The 20,897-nt window shown below is 47.3% G+C and overlaps 1 protein-coding gene across 11 annotated transcripts in view; it reads right to left on the reverse strand.

Moving 5' to 3' along the window:
• Positions 1–589: 589 nt before the first annotated feature.
• Positions 590–20,897, reverse strand: part of RFFL (ring finger and FYVE like domain containing E3 ubiquitin protein ligase) — a 90,629-nt gene continuing 70,321 nt past the window's right edge. For all 11 annotated transcript variants that reach the window (XM_066263348.1, XM_066263349.1, XM_066263346.1 and 8 more), the window contains 5 exons: positions 15,452–15,862; positions 11,581–11,664; positions 10,432–10,642; positions 9,206–9,229; positions 590–5,272 (listed from right to left, as the gene is read on the reverse strand). In XM_066263348.1, the coding sequence (XP_066119445.1) occupies positions 5,091–5,272; positions 9,206–9,229; positions 10,432–10,642; positions 11,581–11,664; positions 15,452–15,862 (912 nt within the window). In that variant the 3' untranslated portion in view covers positions 590–5,090. The remainder of the gene's footprint in view (positions 5,273–9,205; positions 9,230–10,431; positions 10,643–11,580; positions 11,665–15,451; positions 15,863–20,897) is intronic.

Genomic DNA, 20,897 nt, shown 5'->3' on the forward strand with positions numbered 1-20,897 from the left:
GTGGTCTGCTTTGAAGGGAGGGAACCAGGATCAGGTAGGAAATGGGGCCTTTATGAAGAAAAGGGGCCCTGGCCGGTTGGCTCAGCGGTAGAGCGTCGGCCTAGCGTGCGGAGGACCCGGGTTCGATTCCCGGCCAGGGCACACAGGAGAAGCGCCCATTTGCTTCTCCACCCCTCCGCCGCGCTTTCCTCTCTGTCTCTCTCGTCCCCTCCCGCAGCCAAGGCTCCATTGGAGCAAAGATGGCCCGGGTGCTGGGGATGGCTCTGTGGCCTCTGCCCCAGGCGCTAGAGTGGCTCTGGTCGCAACATGGCGATGCCCAGGATGGGCAGAGCATCGCCCCCTGGTGGGCAGAGCGTCGCCCCTGGTGGGCGTGCCGGGTGGATCCCGGTCGGGCGCATGCGGGAGTCTGTCTGACTGTCTCTCCGTTTCCAGCTTCAGAAAAATGAAAAAAAAATAAAAGAAAAGAAAAGGGAGGTTGAGCTACTCCTCCGGGGGATACAAGGCTCCAGGAGGATCTGCCTCCCCAAAACCTGGAAATAAGACTAAGTTACCTCCCTGAGGACAAATCTACATGGCCTGCTCACAAAGGTTTCTGTGCCACCTGAGGCTGATTTATTTGAATAAAAGGAAAACAATTTAGTGCAGATCAGTGCTGTTCAATAGAACTTTTTGCAGCAATGGAAACGTTATAAATGTGAACTGGCCAATACAAGCTAGCCACATTTCGGTTGTTGAGCACTAGAAATGGGGTTAACACAACTGGAGAGCTGAAGTTTTCATTCGCTCAACTTTAAATGATCACTTGTGTCCAGGAACTACCACAGTGGATGGTGCAGGTATAGACAGACTTGGTTCAAATACACGTCCTAAAATTTAATAGCTATAACCTCATATAAGTTATTCAACATCTAAGCCTCTGTTCTACCAAAAGAAATGAGAATAGAAATAGCAGCTAAATCATAGGGTCACAGTAAAGAGTAAATGAACTCAATTTCTGTAAAGCACTTAGCACAGCTACCAGAGTAGGGGAAAATCAACAATGCTATGCACGTTCAGGCCCTACCCAGGAGAGACCTGGCTTCTAACTACTTCCACAGCCTTCCTTTTCTGCACCTGACAGTTCACTGGTCTGAATGCAGGCTCAGCGGGTGGCCATCTGGTTATATACTAGCTCCCATGTTCTCAGGCCTGCTGGCACCTGAGGGTCCGTTCTTTTTCTTATCATCAACAAATTGGCAGGCTTAAATGTCCTTCCCTGTGAGCTAGGTGACTGTGACTCAACCTCTGGAACATACTTGAGTGTCCGAGCCTGTAAGATTGAGGACCACTACCTCCCTCAGTCCTCTTGTGTGCTCAACAAGGTGATCTACTGTTCTCTGCTGGAAGGCTGCTCGCCAGTCAGCAGCTCGGGGCCAACTTGAACCTGACTGACCTGGGTTTCCACCTGCTGGCTAAAATGTGTAAAGAGGAAGGGGCAGGATGGAGCAGTACTCAGGACATTGGGTGATTTTGAATAGGCACCATTCAGTCTGGCTTCAGTATTGAGAATAAGACACCCTTTTTTCTATCCTTGGAGACAAAAGCTGCTCCTCCTTTGAACACTGACCTACATAAGCCTCCACCCCCTTCTCCAGCCTCCTCAGGCCAAGAAACTGGATCGGGCAGCACAACAAGGCTCTCCCCTGGAGAACCTGCCAAAGGACACGGACACTGCCCCTTGACCGAGCCCCACCTGTCCGTGTGCTCACATTCAAGGTGCACCCTCACAGCAAAGGAGTGTGCTTTGCGGGGTGTTATCTTCAATTCACCATTCAAGGTGTTTTGCCTATTTCTTCCAACCTTTCTGACACATTCTTGGCTGCTGAGATTATACCATATATACAATTTTGTATCGTTTCGTGTATTTCCACAGACCTTGAGCCTTTGTTTATAAGCTGCTGCTTGGCAGCAGACAGAGGTTATCATGGGTGTTCAACAGGTCAGTGACCCAGAACAATGAGGACAAAGGGCTGTGGCTCAGTCCTTTATGCTCTTTGAACCAGTGTTCTTGCCTCAGTCACAGGACAGATCTTCACATAATCTAGCTCTCCCAAAGGCTGCATTCTCAGGAGTCCCTTCCCCTGGACAGCTGGTCAAGGAGGTGTATATGGGCCTGTGCACACACAGCAGTCTGCCCACAAGGCTGGGCCAAACTCTGGGCCACACTCCCAACCACCACAACTACATCCAAAGGCTACTATGCATCTCTCAGGGCCACCTGAATGCTTAACTGGGCACTGGCTGTGGCCTCAGACTCCTTTCTGTGCGATCTTTAAGGCCCATCTCTTACCAAACCAGTGTCAATGTCGGAGCTCACTTAGTGCTGCTTCCTACTTGGACTTATGATTGGTCCTTTTTCTATGCAGCTCCTATCCTCATCTAGATTGTTTCATGGCCTCTCCCACATACCAGTTAGATCTTAAGTCACAACAACACTAAGCTTCAGTCTCCTCGTCTTTTGGACAAGGCTATCTTGACCAAAGCCAGAGAGCATGACCCAGGCATCTCTGAAAGAACGCAGTCTCTCAAGAGCATACCTGCATGTACACGCCTGGGATTAGCCTGTGGTTTATCAACTCATCAATCGACTATCAGACCTCTGGCAGCCTCACACCAGATTGGACAGGCATCTCTATTGAAACTTTATTAAAAAATTATAAAGCAGAGCTCTGTAATAAAAAATACACAGTTGGGTTTGTTTTTCACCCAAGTAAGTCTGAGAGAATCTTAATATAAGCACTTGAAGTAACACATTCACATCCAAAAATTTTCAATAAACTTATACAATATATATTTAGCACTAATTCCTGTACAGCTTATTCTTACTAGTTTGGATCTAGGTAGTCCAACATTATGAACCAGTCAGGCCTCCAATCACAGCAAAAACCAAGGAATAATTGGAAGAATTAGATGTTCCATGATAATTAAGACCAAGGATCCATGAGAGGCAGAAGCATTCAAGGACAAAATCAAGTTTTCTACCTAGGTTATATAGTAACTGAAACGGGATCTTGGAATTCCCCACTTTTATCTGGTGTAATCAAGAAGATACAAAAAGAAAAATAATCAGGGTTGCTTGACACCTCTTAAATGAAAACCTTTACCAAAAGAGGTTAAAAGATTCAAAAGGCAAGTTCTTTTTCCAAAATAAGGAAATGACATCAGCTCTAATTCTTACCAAGGTTACTAACCAACCATTAGGGTATTATTTTAACTCGTGTCTAAGAGGGAGACTGGGAGGTGGGGAGAGGTAAGGCCTCAGCAGAGAAAGCAAGTGTAAGTAGGTAGAGTGCCAGCTTCTACCTGAATTCAAAGTGGAACTGAGCAGTAGCTGAATCCTTTGCTAAGCTGGTAGGCATTGTAAACCGCAGTACTTACTGTCCAGCAGAAAGATGTCTTCACAGGGAAATCACAATTCCCCCAATTCCTACAAGGGCTGTGGCCCAGAATCAAATCATCCAGAACTTGTTATAACGTCGAGGTAAGTGGCCCAGTGTTTAGCTAACAACTACTCAATGAGATTCGATTTCCCCAAAGGGGATTAGTGGTTGATGAAGGGAAAACATAAGTATGTCTGTATGATAAATAGGTCCTCTTAGGGGTTCCCCACTGCTTTCCAGAGTCATGACTGGTTCTTATCTTGGCTGCAGGGGGAGGATGGGGGTGGGGGAGTCTACCAAGGCCCTCAAGTGTTTAGGGTTTGCATAGTTCATCCATTTGTGATGGCAGCACACACAGCTCCTCTGATAGCATGTATGCTTGTGCTTGGCCAAGCTGCTCCAGCAGACTTTTTTAGCCCTCTAGCTCCTCTGGTGCTGTAAAGACTCTAACAGGGCTGAAGGCCATGACCTACTCATTGCACAGTCCTTCCTAAAGAGCCTAGAGAATGCATCTTCCTCACCTACCCCCAACTCAGCAGGTAAAGGAAGAAAATAGTAGGGAGTCCCCACCAATCTGGAGAATGAAGTCTTCCAGCTGTCTGCTCAAAGGCTGAACCAGCCTCACTCAGGACCTGCTCATACCTCTTAGATATGCTCATACCTCATACCTCAGTGGCTCTGTTTTACATGTTTGGTCTCCAGGAACTTATGAGAAGTCTGGCGAGAGAAGAGCCAGGCTCTTTGCCTACATCCCTATGTCTTGAGTGAGACCATGTTTAAACCTCCATGGGAAAGAGAGGGACATCATTCTCTGGGAAAAGTGGTTCAAAACTGCTGTCTGTTGGAGAAGTTCAAGTTAGCAGAAAGCCAATGCTCTCCCTGTTCTGATAAACTAAAATGAAGGATGGCACTAAGTCAGGCCCGAAAAGAAGCAGAGATGATCCGTGCACCATCTCTCTCCCAGACATTGGACCTTCCCAGCAGTTCAGGAACCTGAAGCTCCCAAAGTCAGGTTGGGAAACTGACAGCGTCTAGTCCCAGCACTGAAGGAAGCAACTCTTAATGACTTTGAAGTTTTTCAATAGCATTTGTGTTTCATTTCTCACCAGAGGTAAGTTTACTGGTCCAAATTCTGTCCTAAGGAGGATCATTATTGGTCTGGTAAGATAACATCATTTTGGTCTGAAGAAACAAATGGATTTTAGGCAATGTAGCAAGGAACATTAGCAAAGGTAGGTTAAAGCACAAAAAGCCAGTGAAACCAGAAATAAACCCAAATGTGCTGGAGAGGAAAAGAGCCATTGCTACCAGGCCTTCTGATCGGTGAAACATAGGCAAGCAGCTCAGGGGTTGGGTGGGGTACAGGAGGAAGGGAGGATGATACAGTCCAAGTTCTGGAAGGTCCTCCCTCTTCATTAGTTACCGCCATCACCCAAGATCACTGAAATGGGGACTTGCCCAAGCAATCTATACCAGTTCTCACTCTCGCGCTCTGCCAGCCAAGAGGAGCACCTCGGTGGCAAGGCAGGCATGCCCAGAAGTGACTTGTTCTGGTCTTGGGAACACTGCAGATGTTCTTGTTAGCCTGCCCCTCTGCAAGCTGGCCAACCCTGAGCCCAGACACCTCGTACTGTGTCCCTGTAAGGCACTGAAGAAGCTGGAACCAAGCCCTTAGGATCGGAAGACGTGCACAGCTCGGATCACATACTGCCGGCAGATGGGACACTCATTCATGCGCTTGCCACACTTGGTACATGTTACCATGTGGCCACACTCTAGCAGAACACAGTCAATGGGTGAGTCCATGCAGATCCTACACAGGTTCTCCTCCAGGCTGGATGGCACTGCTCCCCCTGTATAAACACAAGGCAGAGAGGGGCGGGGTGAGTATATGGAGTTGGGAGAGAACAGGAACACTGTGAACAAACCCCCAATTCCACACGCTTCCCCTCAAATAGAACTCCAAGAAAACACTGCCCCACTAACCAATTCCAGTTGCTTCTTTAATCCACACCTCTACAGGTCAGGTTATATATTTGACAAATAAAGTACATGTAGATCAAATACATCCCATAACATTGAGAACTAAATAGAGCAGTCCTCACAGCTTAAAAGAAAGAATTGTCAGCCCTGGCCGGTTGGCTCAGCGGTAGAGCGTCGGCCTGGTGTGCAGGGGACCCGGGTTCGATTCCCGGCCAGGGCACATAGGAGAAGCGCCCATTTGCTTCTCCACCCCCACCCCCCTCCTTCCTCTCTGTCTCTCTCTTCCCCTCCCGCAGCCAAGGCTCCATTGGAGCAAAGATGGCCCGGGCGCTGGGGATGGCACCTTGGCCTCTGCCCCAGGCGCTAGAGTGGCTCTGGTCGCGGCAGAGCGACGCCCTGGAGGGCAGAGCATCGCCCCCTGGTGGGCAGAGCGTTGCCCCTGGTGGGCGTGCCAGGCGGATCCCGGTCGGGCGCATGCGGGAGTCTGTCTGACTGTCTCTCCCCGTTTCCAGCTTCAGAAAAAAAAAAAAAAAAAGAAAGAATTGTCAGACAGCTGATAATGTAATATAGTGGGTGAATGACACTTAGGGACTCATTATGCCCTGAGGAACATGCTGAAAAGATAAAAGTGGTTCAGAAAAGTTTAGATATAACCAGAACTGTAGTGAGTGATTAAGGATCGAAAGGCTTATCTGTAAAAACTATCCCCAATTTAATAAAGCCACAGATCAAGGGGCCTCCTGTGCTATCCACAAACTCCCTTGGACTTCCTCAGAAACTTCCTGGTAAAAGAGACTGGCCCCCTCTTCTCTGCTTCCCCCACATAACCACAGCCATACCCCCATGACTGCTTGCCTCACTGGATTAGGATTTTTAAGTCTGCCTACTTATCTCCCCCACTATACTATGTTCCTTAATTCAACAAGTTCATTGAATTTCTACTACATACTTAGCATCTGCTATGTGCTCTGAGGTCAGATACTCATCATTGAATCCCTACAACACCAGTCACGTGGTAGGTGTTCTCTAAATGTCTAATAAGTAAAGGCAATGACAACAGTTCACATTTACTAAATGCTTACAGGTAACCAGGCAGGGCCCTGAAAGCTTTGCATATTTTCCTCATTGAATCCTCACAAAAACTATGCAGTATGTACTCTTTTTTCTTTTTCTTTTTTTTTTTTTGTATTTTTTCCAAAGTTAGAAGCAGGGAGGCAGTCAGACTCCCGCATGTGCCCGACTGGGATCCACTCAGCATGCCCACCAGGAAGCGATGCTTGGCTCCTCTGGGGCGTCGCTCTGCTGCAATTGGAGCCACTCTAGCACCTGAGGTGGAATCCATGGAGCCGTCCCCAGCACCCAGGCCAACTTTGCTCCAATGGAGCCTTGGCTGCGGGAAGGGAAGAGAGAGACAGAGAGGAAGGAGAGGGGGAGGGGTGGAGAAGCAAATGGGCACGTCTCCTGTGTGCCCTGACCAGGAATTGAACCCAGGACTTCCACACACCAGGCCGACGCTCTACTGCTGAGCCAACCAGCCAGGGCTGAAGTAGGTACTCTTACTACTTATTTTATAGATGAGGATGAGGCAACAGAGGTCAAAGAATTAAGTGACTTGCCCAAGGCACACAGCTGTTAAGTAGAGTAGCCAGGATTCAAATCTAGGCAGGGGGCCTTCTGGGCAAAAGGCATGAGGGCAGGGACTATCAATATAGTTTTAAACGCTCAGTGCGCAAGAGTTCTTAACAGCTCACCATCTTGTTTGAGTGGTGAGATACAGTGGGCATGGCCAGTATCCTACTTTAGCTGCAGAAACAGAAAAACGTTCATGTCCAAAATCCTAGCCACCCAGCCAGCATGTTTTAAATCAGGGGTCGGGAACCTATGGCTCGTGAGCCAGATGTGGCTCTTTTCATGGCTGCATCTAGCTCGCAGATGAATCTTTAATAAAAAAAATAATAATGTTAAAAATATAAAACATTCTCATGTATTACAATCCACTCATTTCCTACTGCTCATGTTCATGGTTGCAGGTGGCTGGAGCCGATCACAGCTGTCCTCCGGGGCAACATCAAATTTTTATTGGATAATGCGTAATGTACATGGGTCGTTGTATGGCTCTCACAGAATTACATTTTAAAATATGTGGTGTTCAGGCCCTGGCCGGTTGGCTCAGCGGTAGAGCGTCGGCCTGGCGTGCGGGGGACCCGGGTTCGATTCCCGGCAAGGGCACATAGGAGAAGCGCCCATTTGCTTCTCCACCCCCCCCCCTCCTTCCTCTCAGTCTCTCTCAGCTCCCCCGCAGCCAAAGCTCCATTGGAGCAACAGAGCGACGCCCCAGAGGGGCAGAGCATCGCCCCCTGGTGGGCAGAGCGTCGTGCCGGGTGGATCCCGGTGGGGCGCATGCGGGGGTCTGTCTGTCTCTCCCCGTTTCCAGCGTCAGAAAAAAAAAAAAAAAAAAAGTGGCGTTCATGGCTCTCTCAACCAAAAAGGTTCCCGACCCTTTTTAAATGGTAGCCTGAACCAGATAGCCATCAATAGGAAGCTGGACGGTACCAGCAACCTCTACCATTCCCCAGTGGAATTCTCCTATACTCTGTTGCTTCTGCACTTTCTCTTCCTGTTTCCTGGACTACTCAAAAAGTCAGGAAACATTTGGGGTGGGCTGGCTCTGAAAGGTTGGGAAACCTATTTACCCCTTTGAAGAGTAGCCTTAACAGAAGATTTGGAAGGGACTTGACTATACAAATACCTAAAATGAGCAGGAATAATTTACAGAATTTCATTATTGATTACTTCTGTCAGGAATAACAATAAACTCATCAGTGCTGCTGCCAGAATTCTCCCAGGGAATCATCAAAAGAAAGGAGGACATCAAGTGGAATAGCATGATCGTATTATCAAGAAGAGAGAGTGGGCCTAAAACAGCAAATGGTTTGGGGGAACTGAGAAGAGCTCAACTCGATAATTTATCATCCAGAAGACTTTGTTCCATTCTGAGCAAAAGGCCATTTTACTAAATAACAAATCTGGAGTCTTCTGATAGTTTTAAAATGCTTTGCAGGCTCCTACTCTATTCTGAGAATGTTCTCTGTTGGGGAAGAGCTCACAACAATATAGCCCTGAGGCTTTCAAAAACGTAGAGACAGCATAGCATTTTAGAATGACGCTCAGACCCAATCAGACTCCTGCAGTGCTTTCTGGGAGTACCCAAAGGCTCAGACACAGGGGGGTGTATGGCAGCCGATGTGGGCTATGCATCTCGTGCCTAGAGAGCACCATGTGTGGCACCTCTCCTGACCTGTCCCAGAGCAGTTCCAGCCACTGCCCAGCCCGGTGCAAACAGGCTCTCTCAGGTCACCACCCTTTCTTTCTGGTTGGTACCAGAAGTTCTTAAACAAACCAAGTGACTCCCCTGAAGGTGCACACAGACCAGAACTGAGTGAAAACTACAGGGAAAGGAGTGCCTTCGCACCAGGAGTATGAAAAATGAACCAAATGTGACACGTGCCACCACATACTTCGTTAATATTTTACAAATGCTGGCTTCTGAGCTCGAGCACCCAGAGATGTGCAAATCAGTCCACCCCCAGATGTGCTGTGCCTCCTCTCCCTTCTGGGGGGGTGGGGGGAGAGTTCTAAGATGCCGAGAAGCCCTGCTTCTCGGTGAATTCCCTCCACACCCTCAGTCTGGACAATGATGTGCTCAGAATTCTTGGACTGGGAAGAGGAATCGGGGTTGAAGGAGGGGGAAGGACAGAGGAGTTAGGAGCATAGTCTGCTCCCAAACACAAATGACTACATACCATTTTGGTCTTCGGCACCACATACTGAAAAGGAAAGAGAAAAGATGTCTGAATATGTGTACAAGCAAAGTCTCCAACCACCCTGACTTCTGACCTCTGTTTCCCTGCTGGGAACCAGGATGGCCGAGAGCCCAGATAGACACTCTCCCTCCTCACTCACTCCACATGCTGAGAACTCACGGAAAGCTCCTGCTGCTGTGTCTGGTCTAGTATTAGAAAAGGGATCCCACTGGTTTGCATACAAAACTGCCAAGTAGGAAGGCTAGTACATAAGCGCGATATCCTTTTAAAGCTAGCATTAAAGTCAAGAAAGAAGGAACAGTCTGTTCCAGTCAGCCAGGGCATCTGAATGAAGTTCCCAGGTAGAGCCATCTCCTATTCTCTATGTCCTCACAACTCTAGGGAGATTCTGGGGACAATCCCAAAGGGGAGAGTGAGTCTCATCAGGTGACTGGTCAGATGTCCCCTAACTCTACTGAATTTGAGCTACTAGGAGAGGAGAGCCAGAAATCTAACTTCAACTACTGTTAGCATGCAAGGAATCAAAATATTGATCTGCGGGAAAGAAATCAGTTGGGGAGGGGAGGAGAGCAGAGTTCCAAGTAAAATCATTTTAGGAAATGCTGAGTTCAAAACAGCTAAACACGTCTCCTCTGCAGGACTTCCTCCTTTACTGGTATAGTATCTATCATGAATCAATAGCAGGGGGCATAATATAAAGTATTGTTCCCCAAACTCATTTGACCACAGACCTAGATATTTTAATGGGCACCACCTGAAAATTATACCATGTACACTGCTTTGGGAAATCATAAGGAAAAGCCCAAGTACTGGCAGAACAGATATTCTCCTCACACAATGTGTGCAAAGATTCACCTCCTAATCTCCCAACTGTTTAAGTATTGTTGGAGGCAGAAGTGAGTATGGTGGGAGTGACATACAATGGGAAAGACCATGAACTTTTAGAGCAGGAAATAAATTCAAATCTGGGCTCTATAATAGAAGGGGGATGAATAATGCCTATTTCATAGGTCACGCTGAGGATTAAATAAAGATATACAATGCCTAACCCAGTCCTGGCACTCAAGTGCAAATGACAGCTATTATTAGATGGTGCCAATGTGTACGATGAATCCTTCCTTAGAAGACGCTGCCATGCTTCAGAGAGACAGCAAGCTCTCCAGAGTCTGTGCAGCTGTCGCCCAGGTGCAGGAGGTGCCCCTCACCCAGGTGCTGGAGGCCCTTCTGGTCCTTGTACAGCCGCGTCACCCTCTCCATCAGCTCCCACTTCTCACAGCAGCCCTTGTAGTTGACGAAGTTACGGGCCAGGATCTCTTTCAGCTGCCGCACAGTCAGACCTTCAATGTCTTCCAGGTCGGTCAAGTCAGACAGAGAAGCCCTCCGGCCCGGGACGAAGCTGTCCTCTGAGTCAACAGACTAAAAGGCAAAGGTGAGATTGATGGGCTCAGTCAGCCCTTCACTCCCCGGGCTTTCTCTCCAAAGACCCGAAAGCACTTATCACACCACACTTTTGGTGACTGACCTCCAGAGGTAGGAACAGAGGCAGGAAGAGTACCCGGCATGCTGCTTTGCATTGCAAAACAGAGGACAGTCTCTTCCTGACACAGTTCTGTACTCAGGCACAACCAGCCACAAACAAAGCAGTGTATATAAGGAGCAACAATTTGAGTCAGATGACCCTAATTTTGAATCCTACTGCTCCACTGACTAATAGCGGGGGCAAGCTGCGCCCCTCTCTGAGCCTGTCTGCCCCTCCGTGAAGGAGAGACGGCAGCTCTGACACACAGGGTTCCTGCAAAGATTAAGTATGTCAGCACAAGAAACCACCAGCTCGGTGCTGGCCTCTCTCTCAGCACTGCAGAGTTCTGCTTCCCCACCGAAGCGGCAGACTCCTCTGGCAAGCACTCCGTAGACAACTCTGACCACAGCTGCGTGGCCTGATGGCTGCGTCCTCTGGACTGGCCCCACCACGGCTGAGCCTGAATGCCCTCTCATCTTCCCTCCTGATTCCCCAACCTCCCCCAACAATGGTGATTCTGTGCTAGAAGCAGAACAAGATCTGCACAGCAGCACCAGGAGCCTGCACCCTGGAATCTCTCAGAAAATCAAGAGACTGGAAAACAAATGGGCCACGAGGCTCCCCTGTCTCCACTGTGACCGCACAGCTCTGCACTAACACACTGATGGTTTTGACAGAACACTAACACTAAACTCCACCCCTGACAACAGGATTTCAGGACTATCATCACAGACTGAGTCTTCTCTCTCCACTTCAAGGTCCACTGAGAGGTTCCTAATAACAGCCCATGAACACCAGTGAAAGGGCAAAGGCACAGACCCGAGCAGAGGCCCACCTGGGTCTCATCCTCAGCAGGTGCTCTGGCTGTGCTCTCCGGGCAGACGGGTTCTTCTTGGTCCTGAGACACACGGCCATTGGCCTGTGGGAAGAGAAAGGTGCCATCACATCCACAGATGCCCAGGGATTTGCATAGCACTGGCCTCTTCTGAACTCATACCATGTCCCAAATGGACTCCCATCTCCCCCAGAAATCTGGAGTCTTGCACAACAGTGTTATAAAAGCTCTCAGATACTGACTTGTTAGAGAAACAATACAAACAGATCTGAACTCTAGAACAAGAGTGCATGAATAACAACAACAACAAAAAAGAGTGCATGAATTCTGCCCACCACCAGGATGGCATTAGCTCATTCACCACCAGTGCACTCTCACTTTGAACACTCCAAGTGAAATGAAATGCACCCGTACATGTCCACTGCAGGAGACTGTTCTCTAACTGCCACTGAATTTTCTTCTTGATAGTGACCCCAAACAGCCCTTCCTGTATCATCCACCCACCATCCTTGGTTCTGCCCCTCAGACCAATGTCTACTACTTTCTTCCAATCTGTTCACATCATGTATTGCCTTCCTCCATACTGAATCTCCCTGGCTTTCTCAACTGGCCCAGCTGAAACAAAGTTTCCAGCCCCTCACCAACCTATCTCTGTCTTCTGGCCAGTCACTGCTCTCACGTTCTGGAAAGGTGCTCCAACCAACCAACAGGTCATGCTATTGCTACTATGAGCTGTCTTGAAACCTGGTCAAAAATTTAAAGCATCTAGGAGTCTACTAGCCTAAGACTACACGAGACAGATGTCTATGCTTAAAAAGTCATTCTGGCCTGACCAGGCGGTGGCGCAGTGGGTAGACCGTCGGACTGGGATGCGGAGGACCCAGGTTTGAGACCCCAAGGTTGCCAGCTTGATCACGGGCTTATCTGGTTTGAGCAAAAGCAAGGGGTTACTCGGTCTGCTATGGCCCCACGGTCAAGGCACATGAGAAAGCAATCAATGAACAACTAAGGTGTCGCAACGAAAAACTAATGATTGATGCTTCTCATCTCTCTCCGTTCCTGTCTGTCCCTGTCTATCCCTCTCTCTGACTCTCTCTCTGTCTCTGTAAAAAAAAAAAAGTCATTCTGCTTAGAATTCTATCTTCTCAAAAGGTCCTCCTAAATACTCTTTCAGGTTTTACCAAAGAGTACTCAGAACGCTGAGCCTCCTAATCCCATCACCATTTATGACACAAATTTGTTAACTACAATAGATCTTCTTCACCCACTGTTTCCTTGAGGCAAAGGGCCTTCAGTGAGCCAACAGCAAAGGGATGTCTGAGCTCACAGGCTTCTTCCAGTAGTGCCTTAGAGCAGTGATCCCCAAGCCCCGGGCCGCAGACCGGTACCGCTCCGTGGGTCATTTGGTACCAGTCCGCAGAGAAAGAATAAATAACTTACATTATTTCCGTTTTATTTATATTTAAGTCTAAACGATGTTTTATTTTTAAAAAATGACCAGATTCCCTCTGTTACATCCGTCTAAGACTCACTCTTGACTCTTGTCTCGGTAACGTGATACATTTATCTGTCCCACTTAAAGGCCAGTCCGTAGCCCAAAAAAGGTTGGGGACCACTGTCTTAGAGCACCAGTAAAGGGACAACCTAGAAAACCAGTCCCCCACTGGCCCCAGCCACTCAGTCCCGAGTAAGACACAAATACGGAGCAAGGAAGAGGTAAGCAACTACAGTGGGAATGAAAAGTAGTTGCCACAGGCCTGACCTGTGGTGGCACAGTGGGATAAAGCGTCGACCTGGAACACTGAGGTCGCTGGTTCGAAACCTTGGGCTTGCCTGGTCAAGGCACATATGGGAGTTGATGCTTCCTGCTCCTCCCCCTTCTCTCTCTCTCTCTCTCTCACTCCTCTCTCTCTAAAAAAATCAATAAATAAAATATTTTTAAAATTTATTTAAAAAAAAAAAAAAGTAGTTGCCACCACCACCAAAAGTGCTAAGTGAGAATAAGATTACCTGTATAGCATAACAGGTCTAATGTCCTTATCAACACCTCTAATTTTCTCTTAGCTTTATGTAGATGTGGTATGAATAGGCCTCCTGGTGTCACCTTAAGAGTTACAAAAAAAAAAAAAATCTTCCAAGCCTAACCTGTCTCTAAGTAGACAACTTTTGTATGCCCTTCTCTTCAGAAAGAGACCGGTCTCATGCTGCAAGCACGTTGTCTTTTGCCTACTGGCTAAAATCAAAACTTATGACTAGTATTTGTCCACAGCTTTGCTTATTCCACACACTTCCTTTCCTAGTAACTACTGCCAGGGCATTGCCGGGAAAAGGAAGAACGCTGGTGGAGCAAGCGCTATGAGAACGTTTGTATTCCAGGTGCAGCTCACCTGTGGAACTGTCGGGGGCCTTGCACAAGTTACTGAACTCCCCGCATCTGTTTTTCTGGCTTGCAAACGTAGATCTCACCAGAAAGGGATGTGAGCTAACAAGAAGGCCCTCTGAAAACATCAGAGATCAGACAAGTACCCAATCAGATCTGGTACATACTGTAGGGTGCAGTCTGAAAATTTCTGGTTAACGACAGGAAGCTTAAAACCTACTCCTTTCATTGGAAAACCCACCAGAAGATTCTTTAGGGAAAAAAGTTTCCTCAGGTTACTCTCCTAGCTCCCCATAAACAGAGAGGAGTGCTCCACTAAACAAAGGGAGAAAGTCAGAGCAGGAGGTAAAACCTGCCCAGCAGACAGAGCCAGGGCTTAGGAGAGTTACACTCTAACTGGGGAGAAAGCATGCTCAAGCCAGCAAGGGAGTAAATGAGTTTACTGCAGGTGAAGTAGGCTTTCACACTGGCCTTTACGCCTCAGTGTCCATCAGCTAAATCAGGGGGCGAGTCCTGGCGAAGGAGGTGCCATCAACAAGAGGCAGCAGCCCCACCCCTACCCCATGTGGGAACTGACCACAGCAGTACTGTGCCAGCTCTATGTAGCTCAAAGCTCTCTGAACATGACATCACACTAGCCAGTCCTCCCAACATCCTGGCAGGAGCAAATGTGGCCTGGGACTACTAACCTCATTTCATTGCTGAAGGCTCAAAGTTCACCCGGGGTTGACCAAGGAGTCAGTGGCAAACTGGATGTGAAAACCGGGGGACCTTCTCGGTCCTACTCCCCCGACTAAGGCACGTAAGTGAATCTACAGGTCACCATCACTCCTTCCACAGTGGTAAGCCTCCAGCCTCACGCTTACCCAATAGTTGGTCTGTGTGTCTGTCTCTCCTCTTGGAGAGGCTTTCTGAGGGCAGAGGTAATGTCTGACTCCTTCCTGTACTTCCCATGCTGGCTCATAATTCAGTCCATGTGCTGCTCGTAGCTTGCACCCCCAGGCCCCACTGGGATGATGGTAGGGCAGCTTCTGTTCAATACTATGCCAACCACCCCCAGCCCAAACGGTGGCTGGCGAGAGAAGCAGAGTCTTAGTCTTGGTCACTGTGTTTCCCGATCTCCCTCCCCTCTACATGGTTCTCTTTCCCTACGTGCGCTGGGATGGTTACTAAGGAACCGACTCTCCATCCAGCTAAGAAAGACCACAGCAAGCTAAGTAAGTGGGTGGGAAATTTGGAGAGTTAACAGAGTTTTCTTGTAATAGTTATGGGACAATAAATCTTTTTTAAATGTATAACTGGGATATGTATATATTAAACAGAAAATCTCATACTGTGCATTATCATCTCTGAAGAAAGCCAAAACCTGAGTGCATCATAGGCAGGAAGGTTTCATATAATCAAGACCCTTAAGCTCGCAGCCCACACCCACAACACAGGCAGGAAGGGAAACGAGCCCTCGAGCTGGCAGAGCCTGCAAACGAGCCTTACCTGCTGATTTTCCTGAGCCTGGGCTGGGGAAACAGCAGAGGTCTGTGTGGATGAAGAAGGGAGGGTGGGTGAGGTAGGAGGCACTGTGCTGGTGTGAGGCTGGCTCAGGAAGGCCTGCTGCTCAGGGAAGTCCGGGGAAAAGGCAGGGGCACGAGTCCTGCCCTCCTGGGAGATCACAGGCTGCTGGCCAAGCACCAAGAGCACCAGCTCCTCTTTTTCCCGGCACATTTCGGTAGAGATGTCATGGAGGCTGAGATAGTCCCTCAGGTCCTTCACTTTCATCTTCATGAGCTCCTCCCGCTGAAAGGCTGTTGCTCGGAATCGTTGGCAGAGAAGGCAGAGGCGGGGCCCACTCCCCACTTGGCTCGAACAGGTCACACAGAAATTTTTCTTACAGTCCAGGCAGGTCTGCTGCTTAGAGCAAGAAACAGAGGAAACCAGGTTGTGAGAACAAGACAGAGTGGGGCGGGAGCTTAGGGCTGCCCAGCCTAGGAAGACTGCCAATCCCTCTTTACCTAAGCTATGTCCTATCCCTCATGATGCAAGCTAACTTGCAGATTTCAGGTCAAAAGCCACTCAGAGATGGCAGATCCTGTATATATCTGTGTATCTATGTATAGGACACTACATGTATTATCCCATATGAGGTCTTATTTATTTTACTGATAGAGAAATGGAGACTATTAATTCAATCTATCAGGTTTAGAATAAAAAAAATCCCTACATTTTAATTGTCTCCCTGTTCCATTTCTTGTGGTATCGCCTTGGGTGTGTAACTTAGCCTGTCTGGCCCTCAGTTTCCTCATCTGTAAAATGGCGGTGATAATAATATCTACCTCAGGGGTCGGGAACCTTTTTGGCTGAGAGAGCCATGAACGCCACATATCTTAAAATGTAATTCCGTGAGAGCCATACAACGACCCATGTACATTACGCATTATCCAATAAAAATTTGGTGTTGCCCCAGAGGACAGCTGTGATTGGCTCCAGCCACCAGCAACCATGAACATGAGCGGTAGGAAATGAATGGATTGTAATACATGAGTTTTGGGGTTTTTTTACATGAGATAGAGAGAGGGATAGATAGGGACAGACAGACAGAAACAAAGAGAGATGAGAAGCATCAATCATTAGTTTTTCGTTGCAACACCTCAGTTGTTCATTGATTGTTTTCTCATATGTGCCTTGACCATGGGGCTATAGCAGACGGAGAAACCCCTTGCTCAAGCCAGTGACCTTGGGTCCAAGCTGGTGAGCTTTTGCTCAAACCAGATGAGCCTGCGCTCAAGCTGGCGACCTCAGGGTCTCGAACCTGGGTCTTCTGCATCCCAATCCGACACTATCCACTGTGCCACCGCCTGGTCAGGTGAGAATGTTTTATATTTTTAATATTATTTTTTTTATTAAAGATTTGTCTGCTGGCTCGCGAGCCATAGGTTCCCAAACCCTGATCTACCTCATAGGATTGTTGTAAAGTTAAGATAATGCATTTAGCATGTCTGACAAAGGACTCCACAATAAGTCTGTTTCATAATTGCTAGGAAATATGAGCTAATGATTAGAGACAGGATTCAAATCCTGAACTATGAGTCTTTGTACTTTATTGCTGAGATAAAGCAAATGTATAAAGGTTGTGGTGGTAGTTGTTTTTACTATTATTAATTAAATTTATTGCTAGCTATACCTAGCTTGTCATTTAGTTTTCAAAGCAACTCACAAAGTAGGTATTCATATACCTGTTTCACAGACAAAGCAATTGAGGCATAGAGTTATAAGTATATTCAAGGGCAGGCAGTAAACAGCAGAGCTAGGATTCATACTTAGGGTCTGAGTTTAATGCCCACAATCATGTTTTTTCCACCAGGCCAAGCTGTCTAACACCATCCCATTCAAGTCAATAGCAGTACTGAGTCAAGGGCCTGACTCTCCATCTTCAAACTCCCAACTCACTGTTCCATCCAGAGGCTGGAACCCAGGCTCCCCAAACCCAGGAAGACCCACTCAGAATACTGGGAACTCAGTGGTGCAGAAGAGCACATCCAAGACTAATATTTAGACAGCTATAGGAGGCCCCCCTGGACATGATCTGGGGAGCTCTCGTTTGTGAAAGTACAGAATGTCTCAGAAGAGCAACAAGTGAGTGTGGCTGGCAAGCTGGTACCGCCTGGCAGAAGTGATCTCCACAATCACAGACAATATAACACATGATGGCTTGCTCAACTCACAGGAAGCAAATCCTCAGCCTCCTGCCCACAGGCTGAGCGAGCACAGAGACATCTGACTGAGCTCTGCTGCAGCCAAGAGCAGGTCACACTCCCACCGGAGAGGTAATTCCTGGGCACACTGGGGTGATCCTGGAGGGCACACTCACTAATCATTTAAAGAAATTAAAAACTTTCCGTCTTATGGCGATTTAAGTATTAACCTAAACATTTCTGCTCCCTCTTTTCTAAGTATAGAAAGCTATTCAAGCCAACAAGAATGCCCAAGAGACTTAAGATTCTTGCAGTCAGAAATCACAGACACTTCTGTGTGGCTGAAGTACAAGTCTGCATAGCTAAGATAGTTATATTTAGTTTTGTCTAAGTGTCATTCATGTAGTAAAGGGAAAGGGGGATAATGTTTACCACCCAGTTTTGTTGTGTTTTGAAATTTATTATTTATTTTTAGCAAGAAAGGAAGGGAAAGGGAAAGAGAAAAAGAGAGAGAGAGAGACAGACAGGAACATCAATTTGTTCCAGGGATCAAACCAGCAATCTCTGTACTTTGGACAGATGCTCTAACAGAGCTATCTGGCCGGGGCACCACCCAATTTTGACTATTAATACTTAGAAGGCATTGAGAAAGGACACACATCAAGCTCCCTTATTCTCTACACAGTTATAACCAGACAATAAAATGTTTGGAGACTGTCTGACTAGGTGGTGGCGCAGTGGATAGTGCGTCGGACTGGGATGCGAAAGACCCAGGTTCAAGACCCCGAGGTCGCCAGCTTGAGCGCGGGCTCATCTGGTTTGAGCAAAGCTCACCTTGGACCCAAGGTCGCTGGCTCGAGCAAGGGGTTACTCGGTCTGCTGAAGGCCCGTGGTCAAGGCACACATGAGAAAGCAATCAGTGAACAACTAAGGCATCACAACGAAAAAAACTGATGATTGATGCTTCTCATCTCTCTCTCTGTTCCTGTCTGTCTGTCCCTATCTATCCCTCTCTCTGACTCTCTGTCTCTGTAAAAAAAAAAAAAAAAAGTTCAGAGACTGACTTCAAAGGACTCACAACAGCACTAGCATTATAATAGTTCTGAAACCAATAGCCACTCAGGTGAAAAATGGATATTTTGGGGCTGGGGTATTCATTCATATCTGAAGCTTTCCTACTGGAAAATAAGATAAGTTTAGGATGACTGATTGTGAAATAAAGAGGCTTCAGTGGCATAATGCTGTAGGTCCTGACATGGAACATTACTTAAGTCAATGCAGTCTTACCAGAGCTAGCTTGACACAATTAGAAAGCCTTGAGTTGCTCCATTAGCTAGATATGAAAAACTCTCTATTCTTTCTTCAAATGTGTGTGGTTTATTGTGTGTAAGATCAGAATACAAAGATAACAACCCAGCTTCCATGCCCACTGCACGCCCCCCCAACAGGGACTCTGAAGTCAGCCTGCATCTGAACCACATCCTAAAGGGAAAAGACTGCTCAAAAGTAAAATCTCAGTTTGCAGAGGCAGGAGAGAACAAAGGGAAAGGAAAAACGGCCATCAACAAATGTGGACAGAATGAGCAAAGGAATCATGTGTGGATAAATTCTAGCAAATAGCTGAGTAACAAGGTAGCATGAAAGATGAATTAGAGAAGCCAGCGTGCCTACATAAATGCCAAGAGAGCACACAGACATCCAGCATCAATCAGCTGGCAGTGGCACCTCAGGCAGGCATGGCCCTTCAGGGATGCCAGACGGGTTACTCTTTCCTAATCTTTTCCTAATCTGCCCTTCACTTATTCCCACCATCACCCCACCCATATTCCCTGGCACAGGTGAGGCCCATCTTCTCACCCTACAGTCCCTCCCGCCTCCCTTCTTCACTATCCCTCCTATTGGCATTCCTTCCTGCAGCCCACTGAGAGGAAAAAGGGAAGCCAGAGGAATGACACAATCAGGATCAAGTCCTGGCTGGCCACTTCCTAGCTAAGGGAATTTATACAAAACAGATAATCTCCCAGAGCATCAGATTCCTCACCTGTAAAGGCAGGTCAGTTGGCCAGTCTAAGGACTATTGAAAGTATCACATGAGATAATGTACACCAAACCTTAGCATAAGGTGGCATACTCACAAATAGGTGACACAGTCATCTTTTATTCTCTTTCCCCTTTGCCTCCTCTCTGAACTCTTGCCAGTACCTAGGAGCCACGCCCTCCACTCTGAGATCTGAGTACCTCCTCCATGTTTGCAAACACAAACTTCTGACTTCTCCTCCTCCTCCTCAAACTGGCCCAACTGAAGAGGCTGAGTGCCAAACTCACTACAAAATGTCAGGGCTTCTTAAACCACAGGTAGGTATTACCAATACAGCTGGAATATTTGCCTTGTGGCAAAAACAGCCTTCCACTTCTCTGCAACACTGGAAACTCTGGGAAGGCAGGAGATGCATCCTACTTATGTCCTCTCTGTAAAGCCCTTCATGTTATCTGTACTTTGTACCAAATGAGCATTCAGAGAACACTGACCACAATGAAGAAAAGAAAAAATGAAGAAAAGAAAATCATAATCACTCAATTCAACCACTTCTATAAAAGACATTTTAAAAGCCTGTGGCTGTTAAATGCCAAACCCTTCTGATAAGAATGCTGATCCACTTAAGCATGAAATTACAAATGAAAAATTCTAATATAAGAAAACATTATTATTATTTTTTTTTTTTTTTACAGAGACAGAGAGAGAGTCAGAGAGAGGAATAGATAGGGACAGACAGGAACGGAGAGAGATGAGAAGCATCAATCATCAGTTTTTCGCTGCGACACCTTAGTTGTTCATTGATTGCTTTCTCATATGTGCCTTGACCGCGGGCCTTCAGCAGACCGAGTGACCCCTTGCTCAAGCCAGCGACCTTGGGTCCAAGCTGGTGAGCTTTGCTCAAACCAGATGAGCCCGCGCTCAAGCTGGCGACCTTGGGGTCTCGAACCTGGGTCCTCCATGTTCCAGTCTGACGCTCTATTCACTGCGCCACTGCCTCGTCAGGCCAGAGGAAACATTCTTAATATTCACAAAATTCATTGTGAATTATACAAAATTATTTCTTACTTTTGAAGCAAGAAATACGGTACCAGTCACCATCTTTTACCACCCAAACTGGAACTTGGCTTCCTCCACAAAAGTTCTTCTTTTTTTTTTTTTTCTTCATTTTTCTGAAGCTGGAAACAGGGAGAGACAGTCAGACAGACTCCCGCAT

The sequence above is a fragment of the Saccopteryx bilineata genome, chromosome 2, assembly GCF_036850765.1.
Source record: "Saccopteryx bilineata isolate mSacBil1 chromosome 2, mSacBil1_pri_phased_curated, whole genome shotgun sequence".
NCBI classification, from domain to species: domain Eukaryota; kingdom Metazoa; phylum Chordata; class Mammalia; order Chiroptera; family Emballonuridae; genus Saccopteryx; species Saccopteryx bilineata.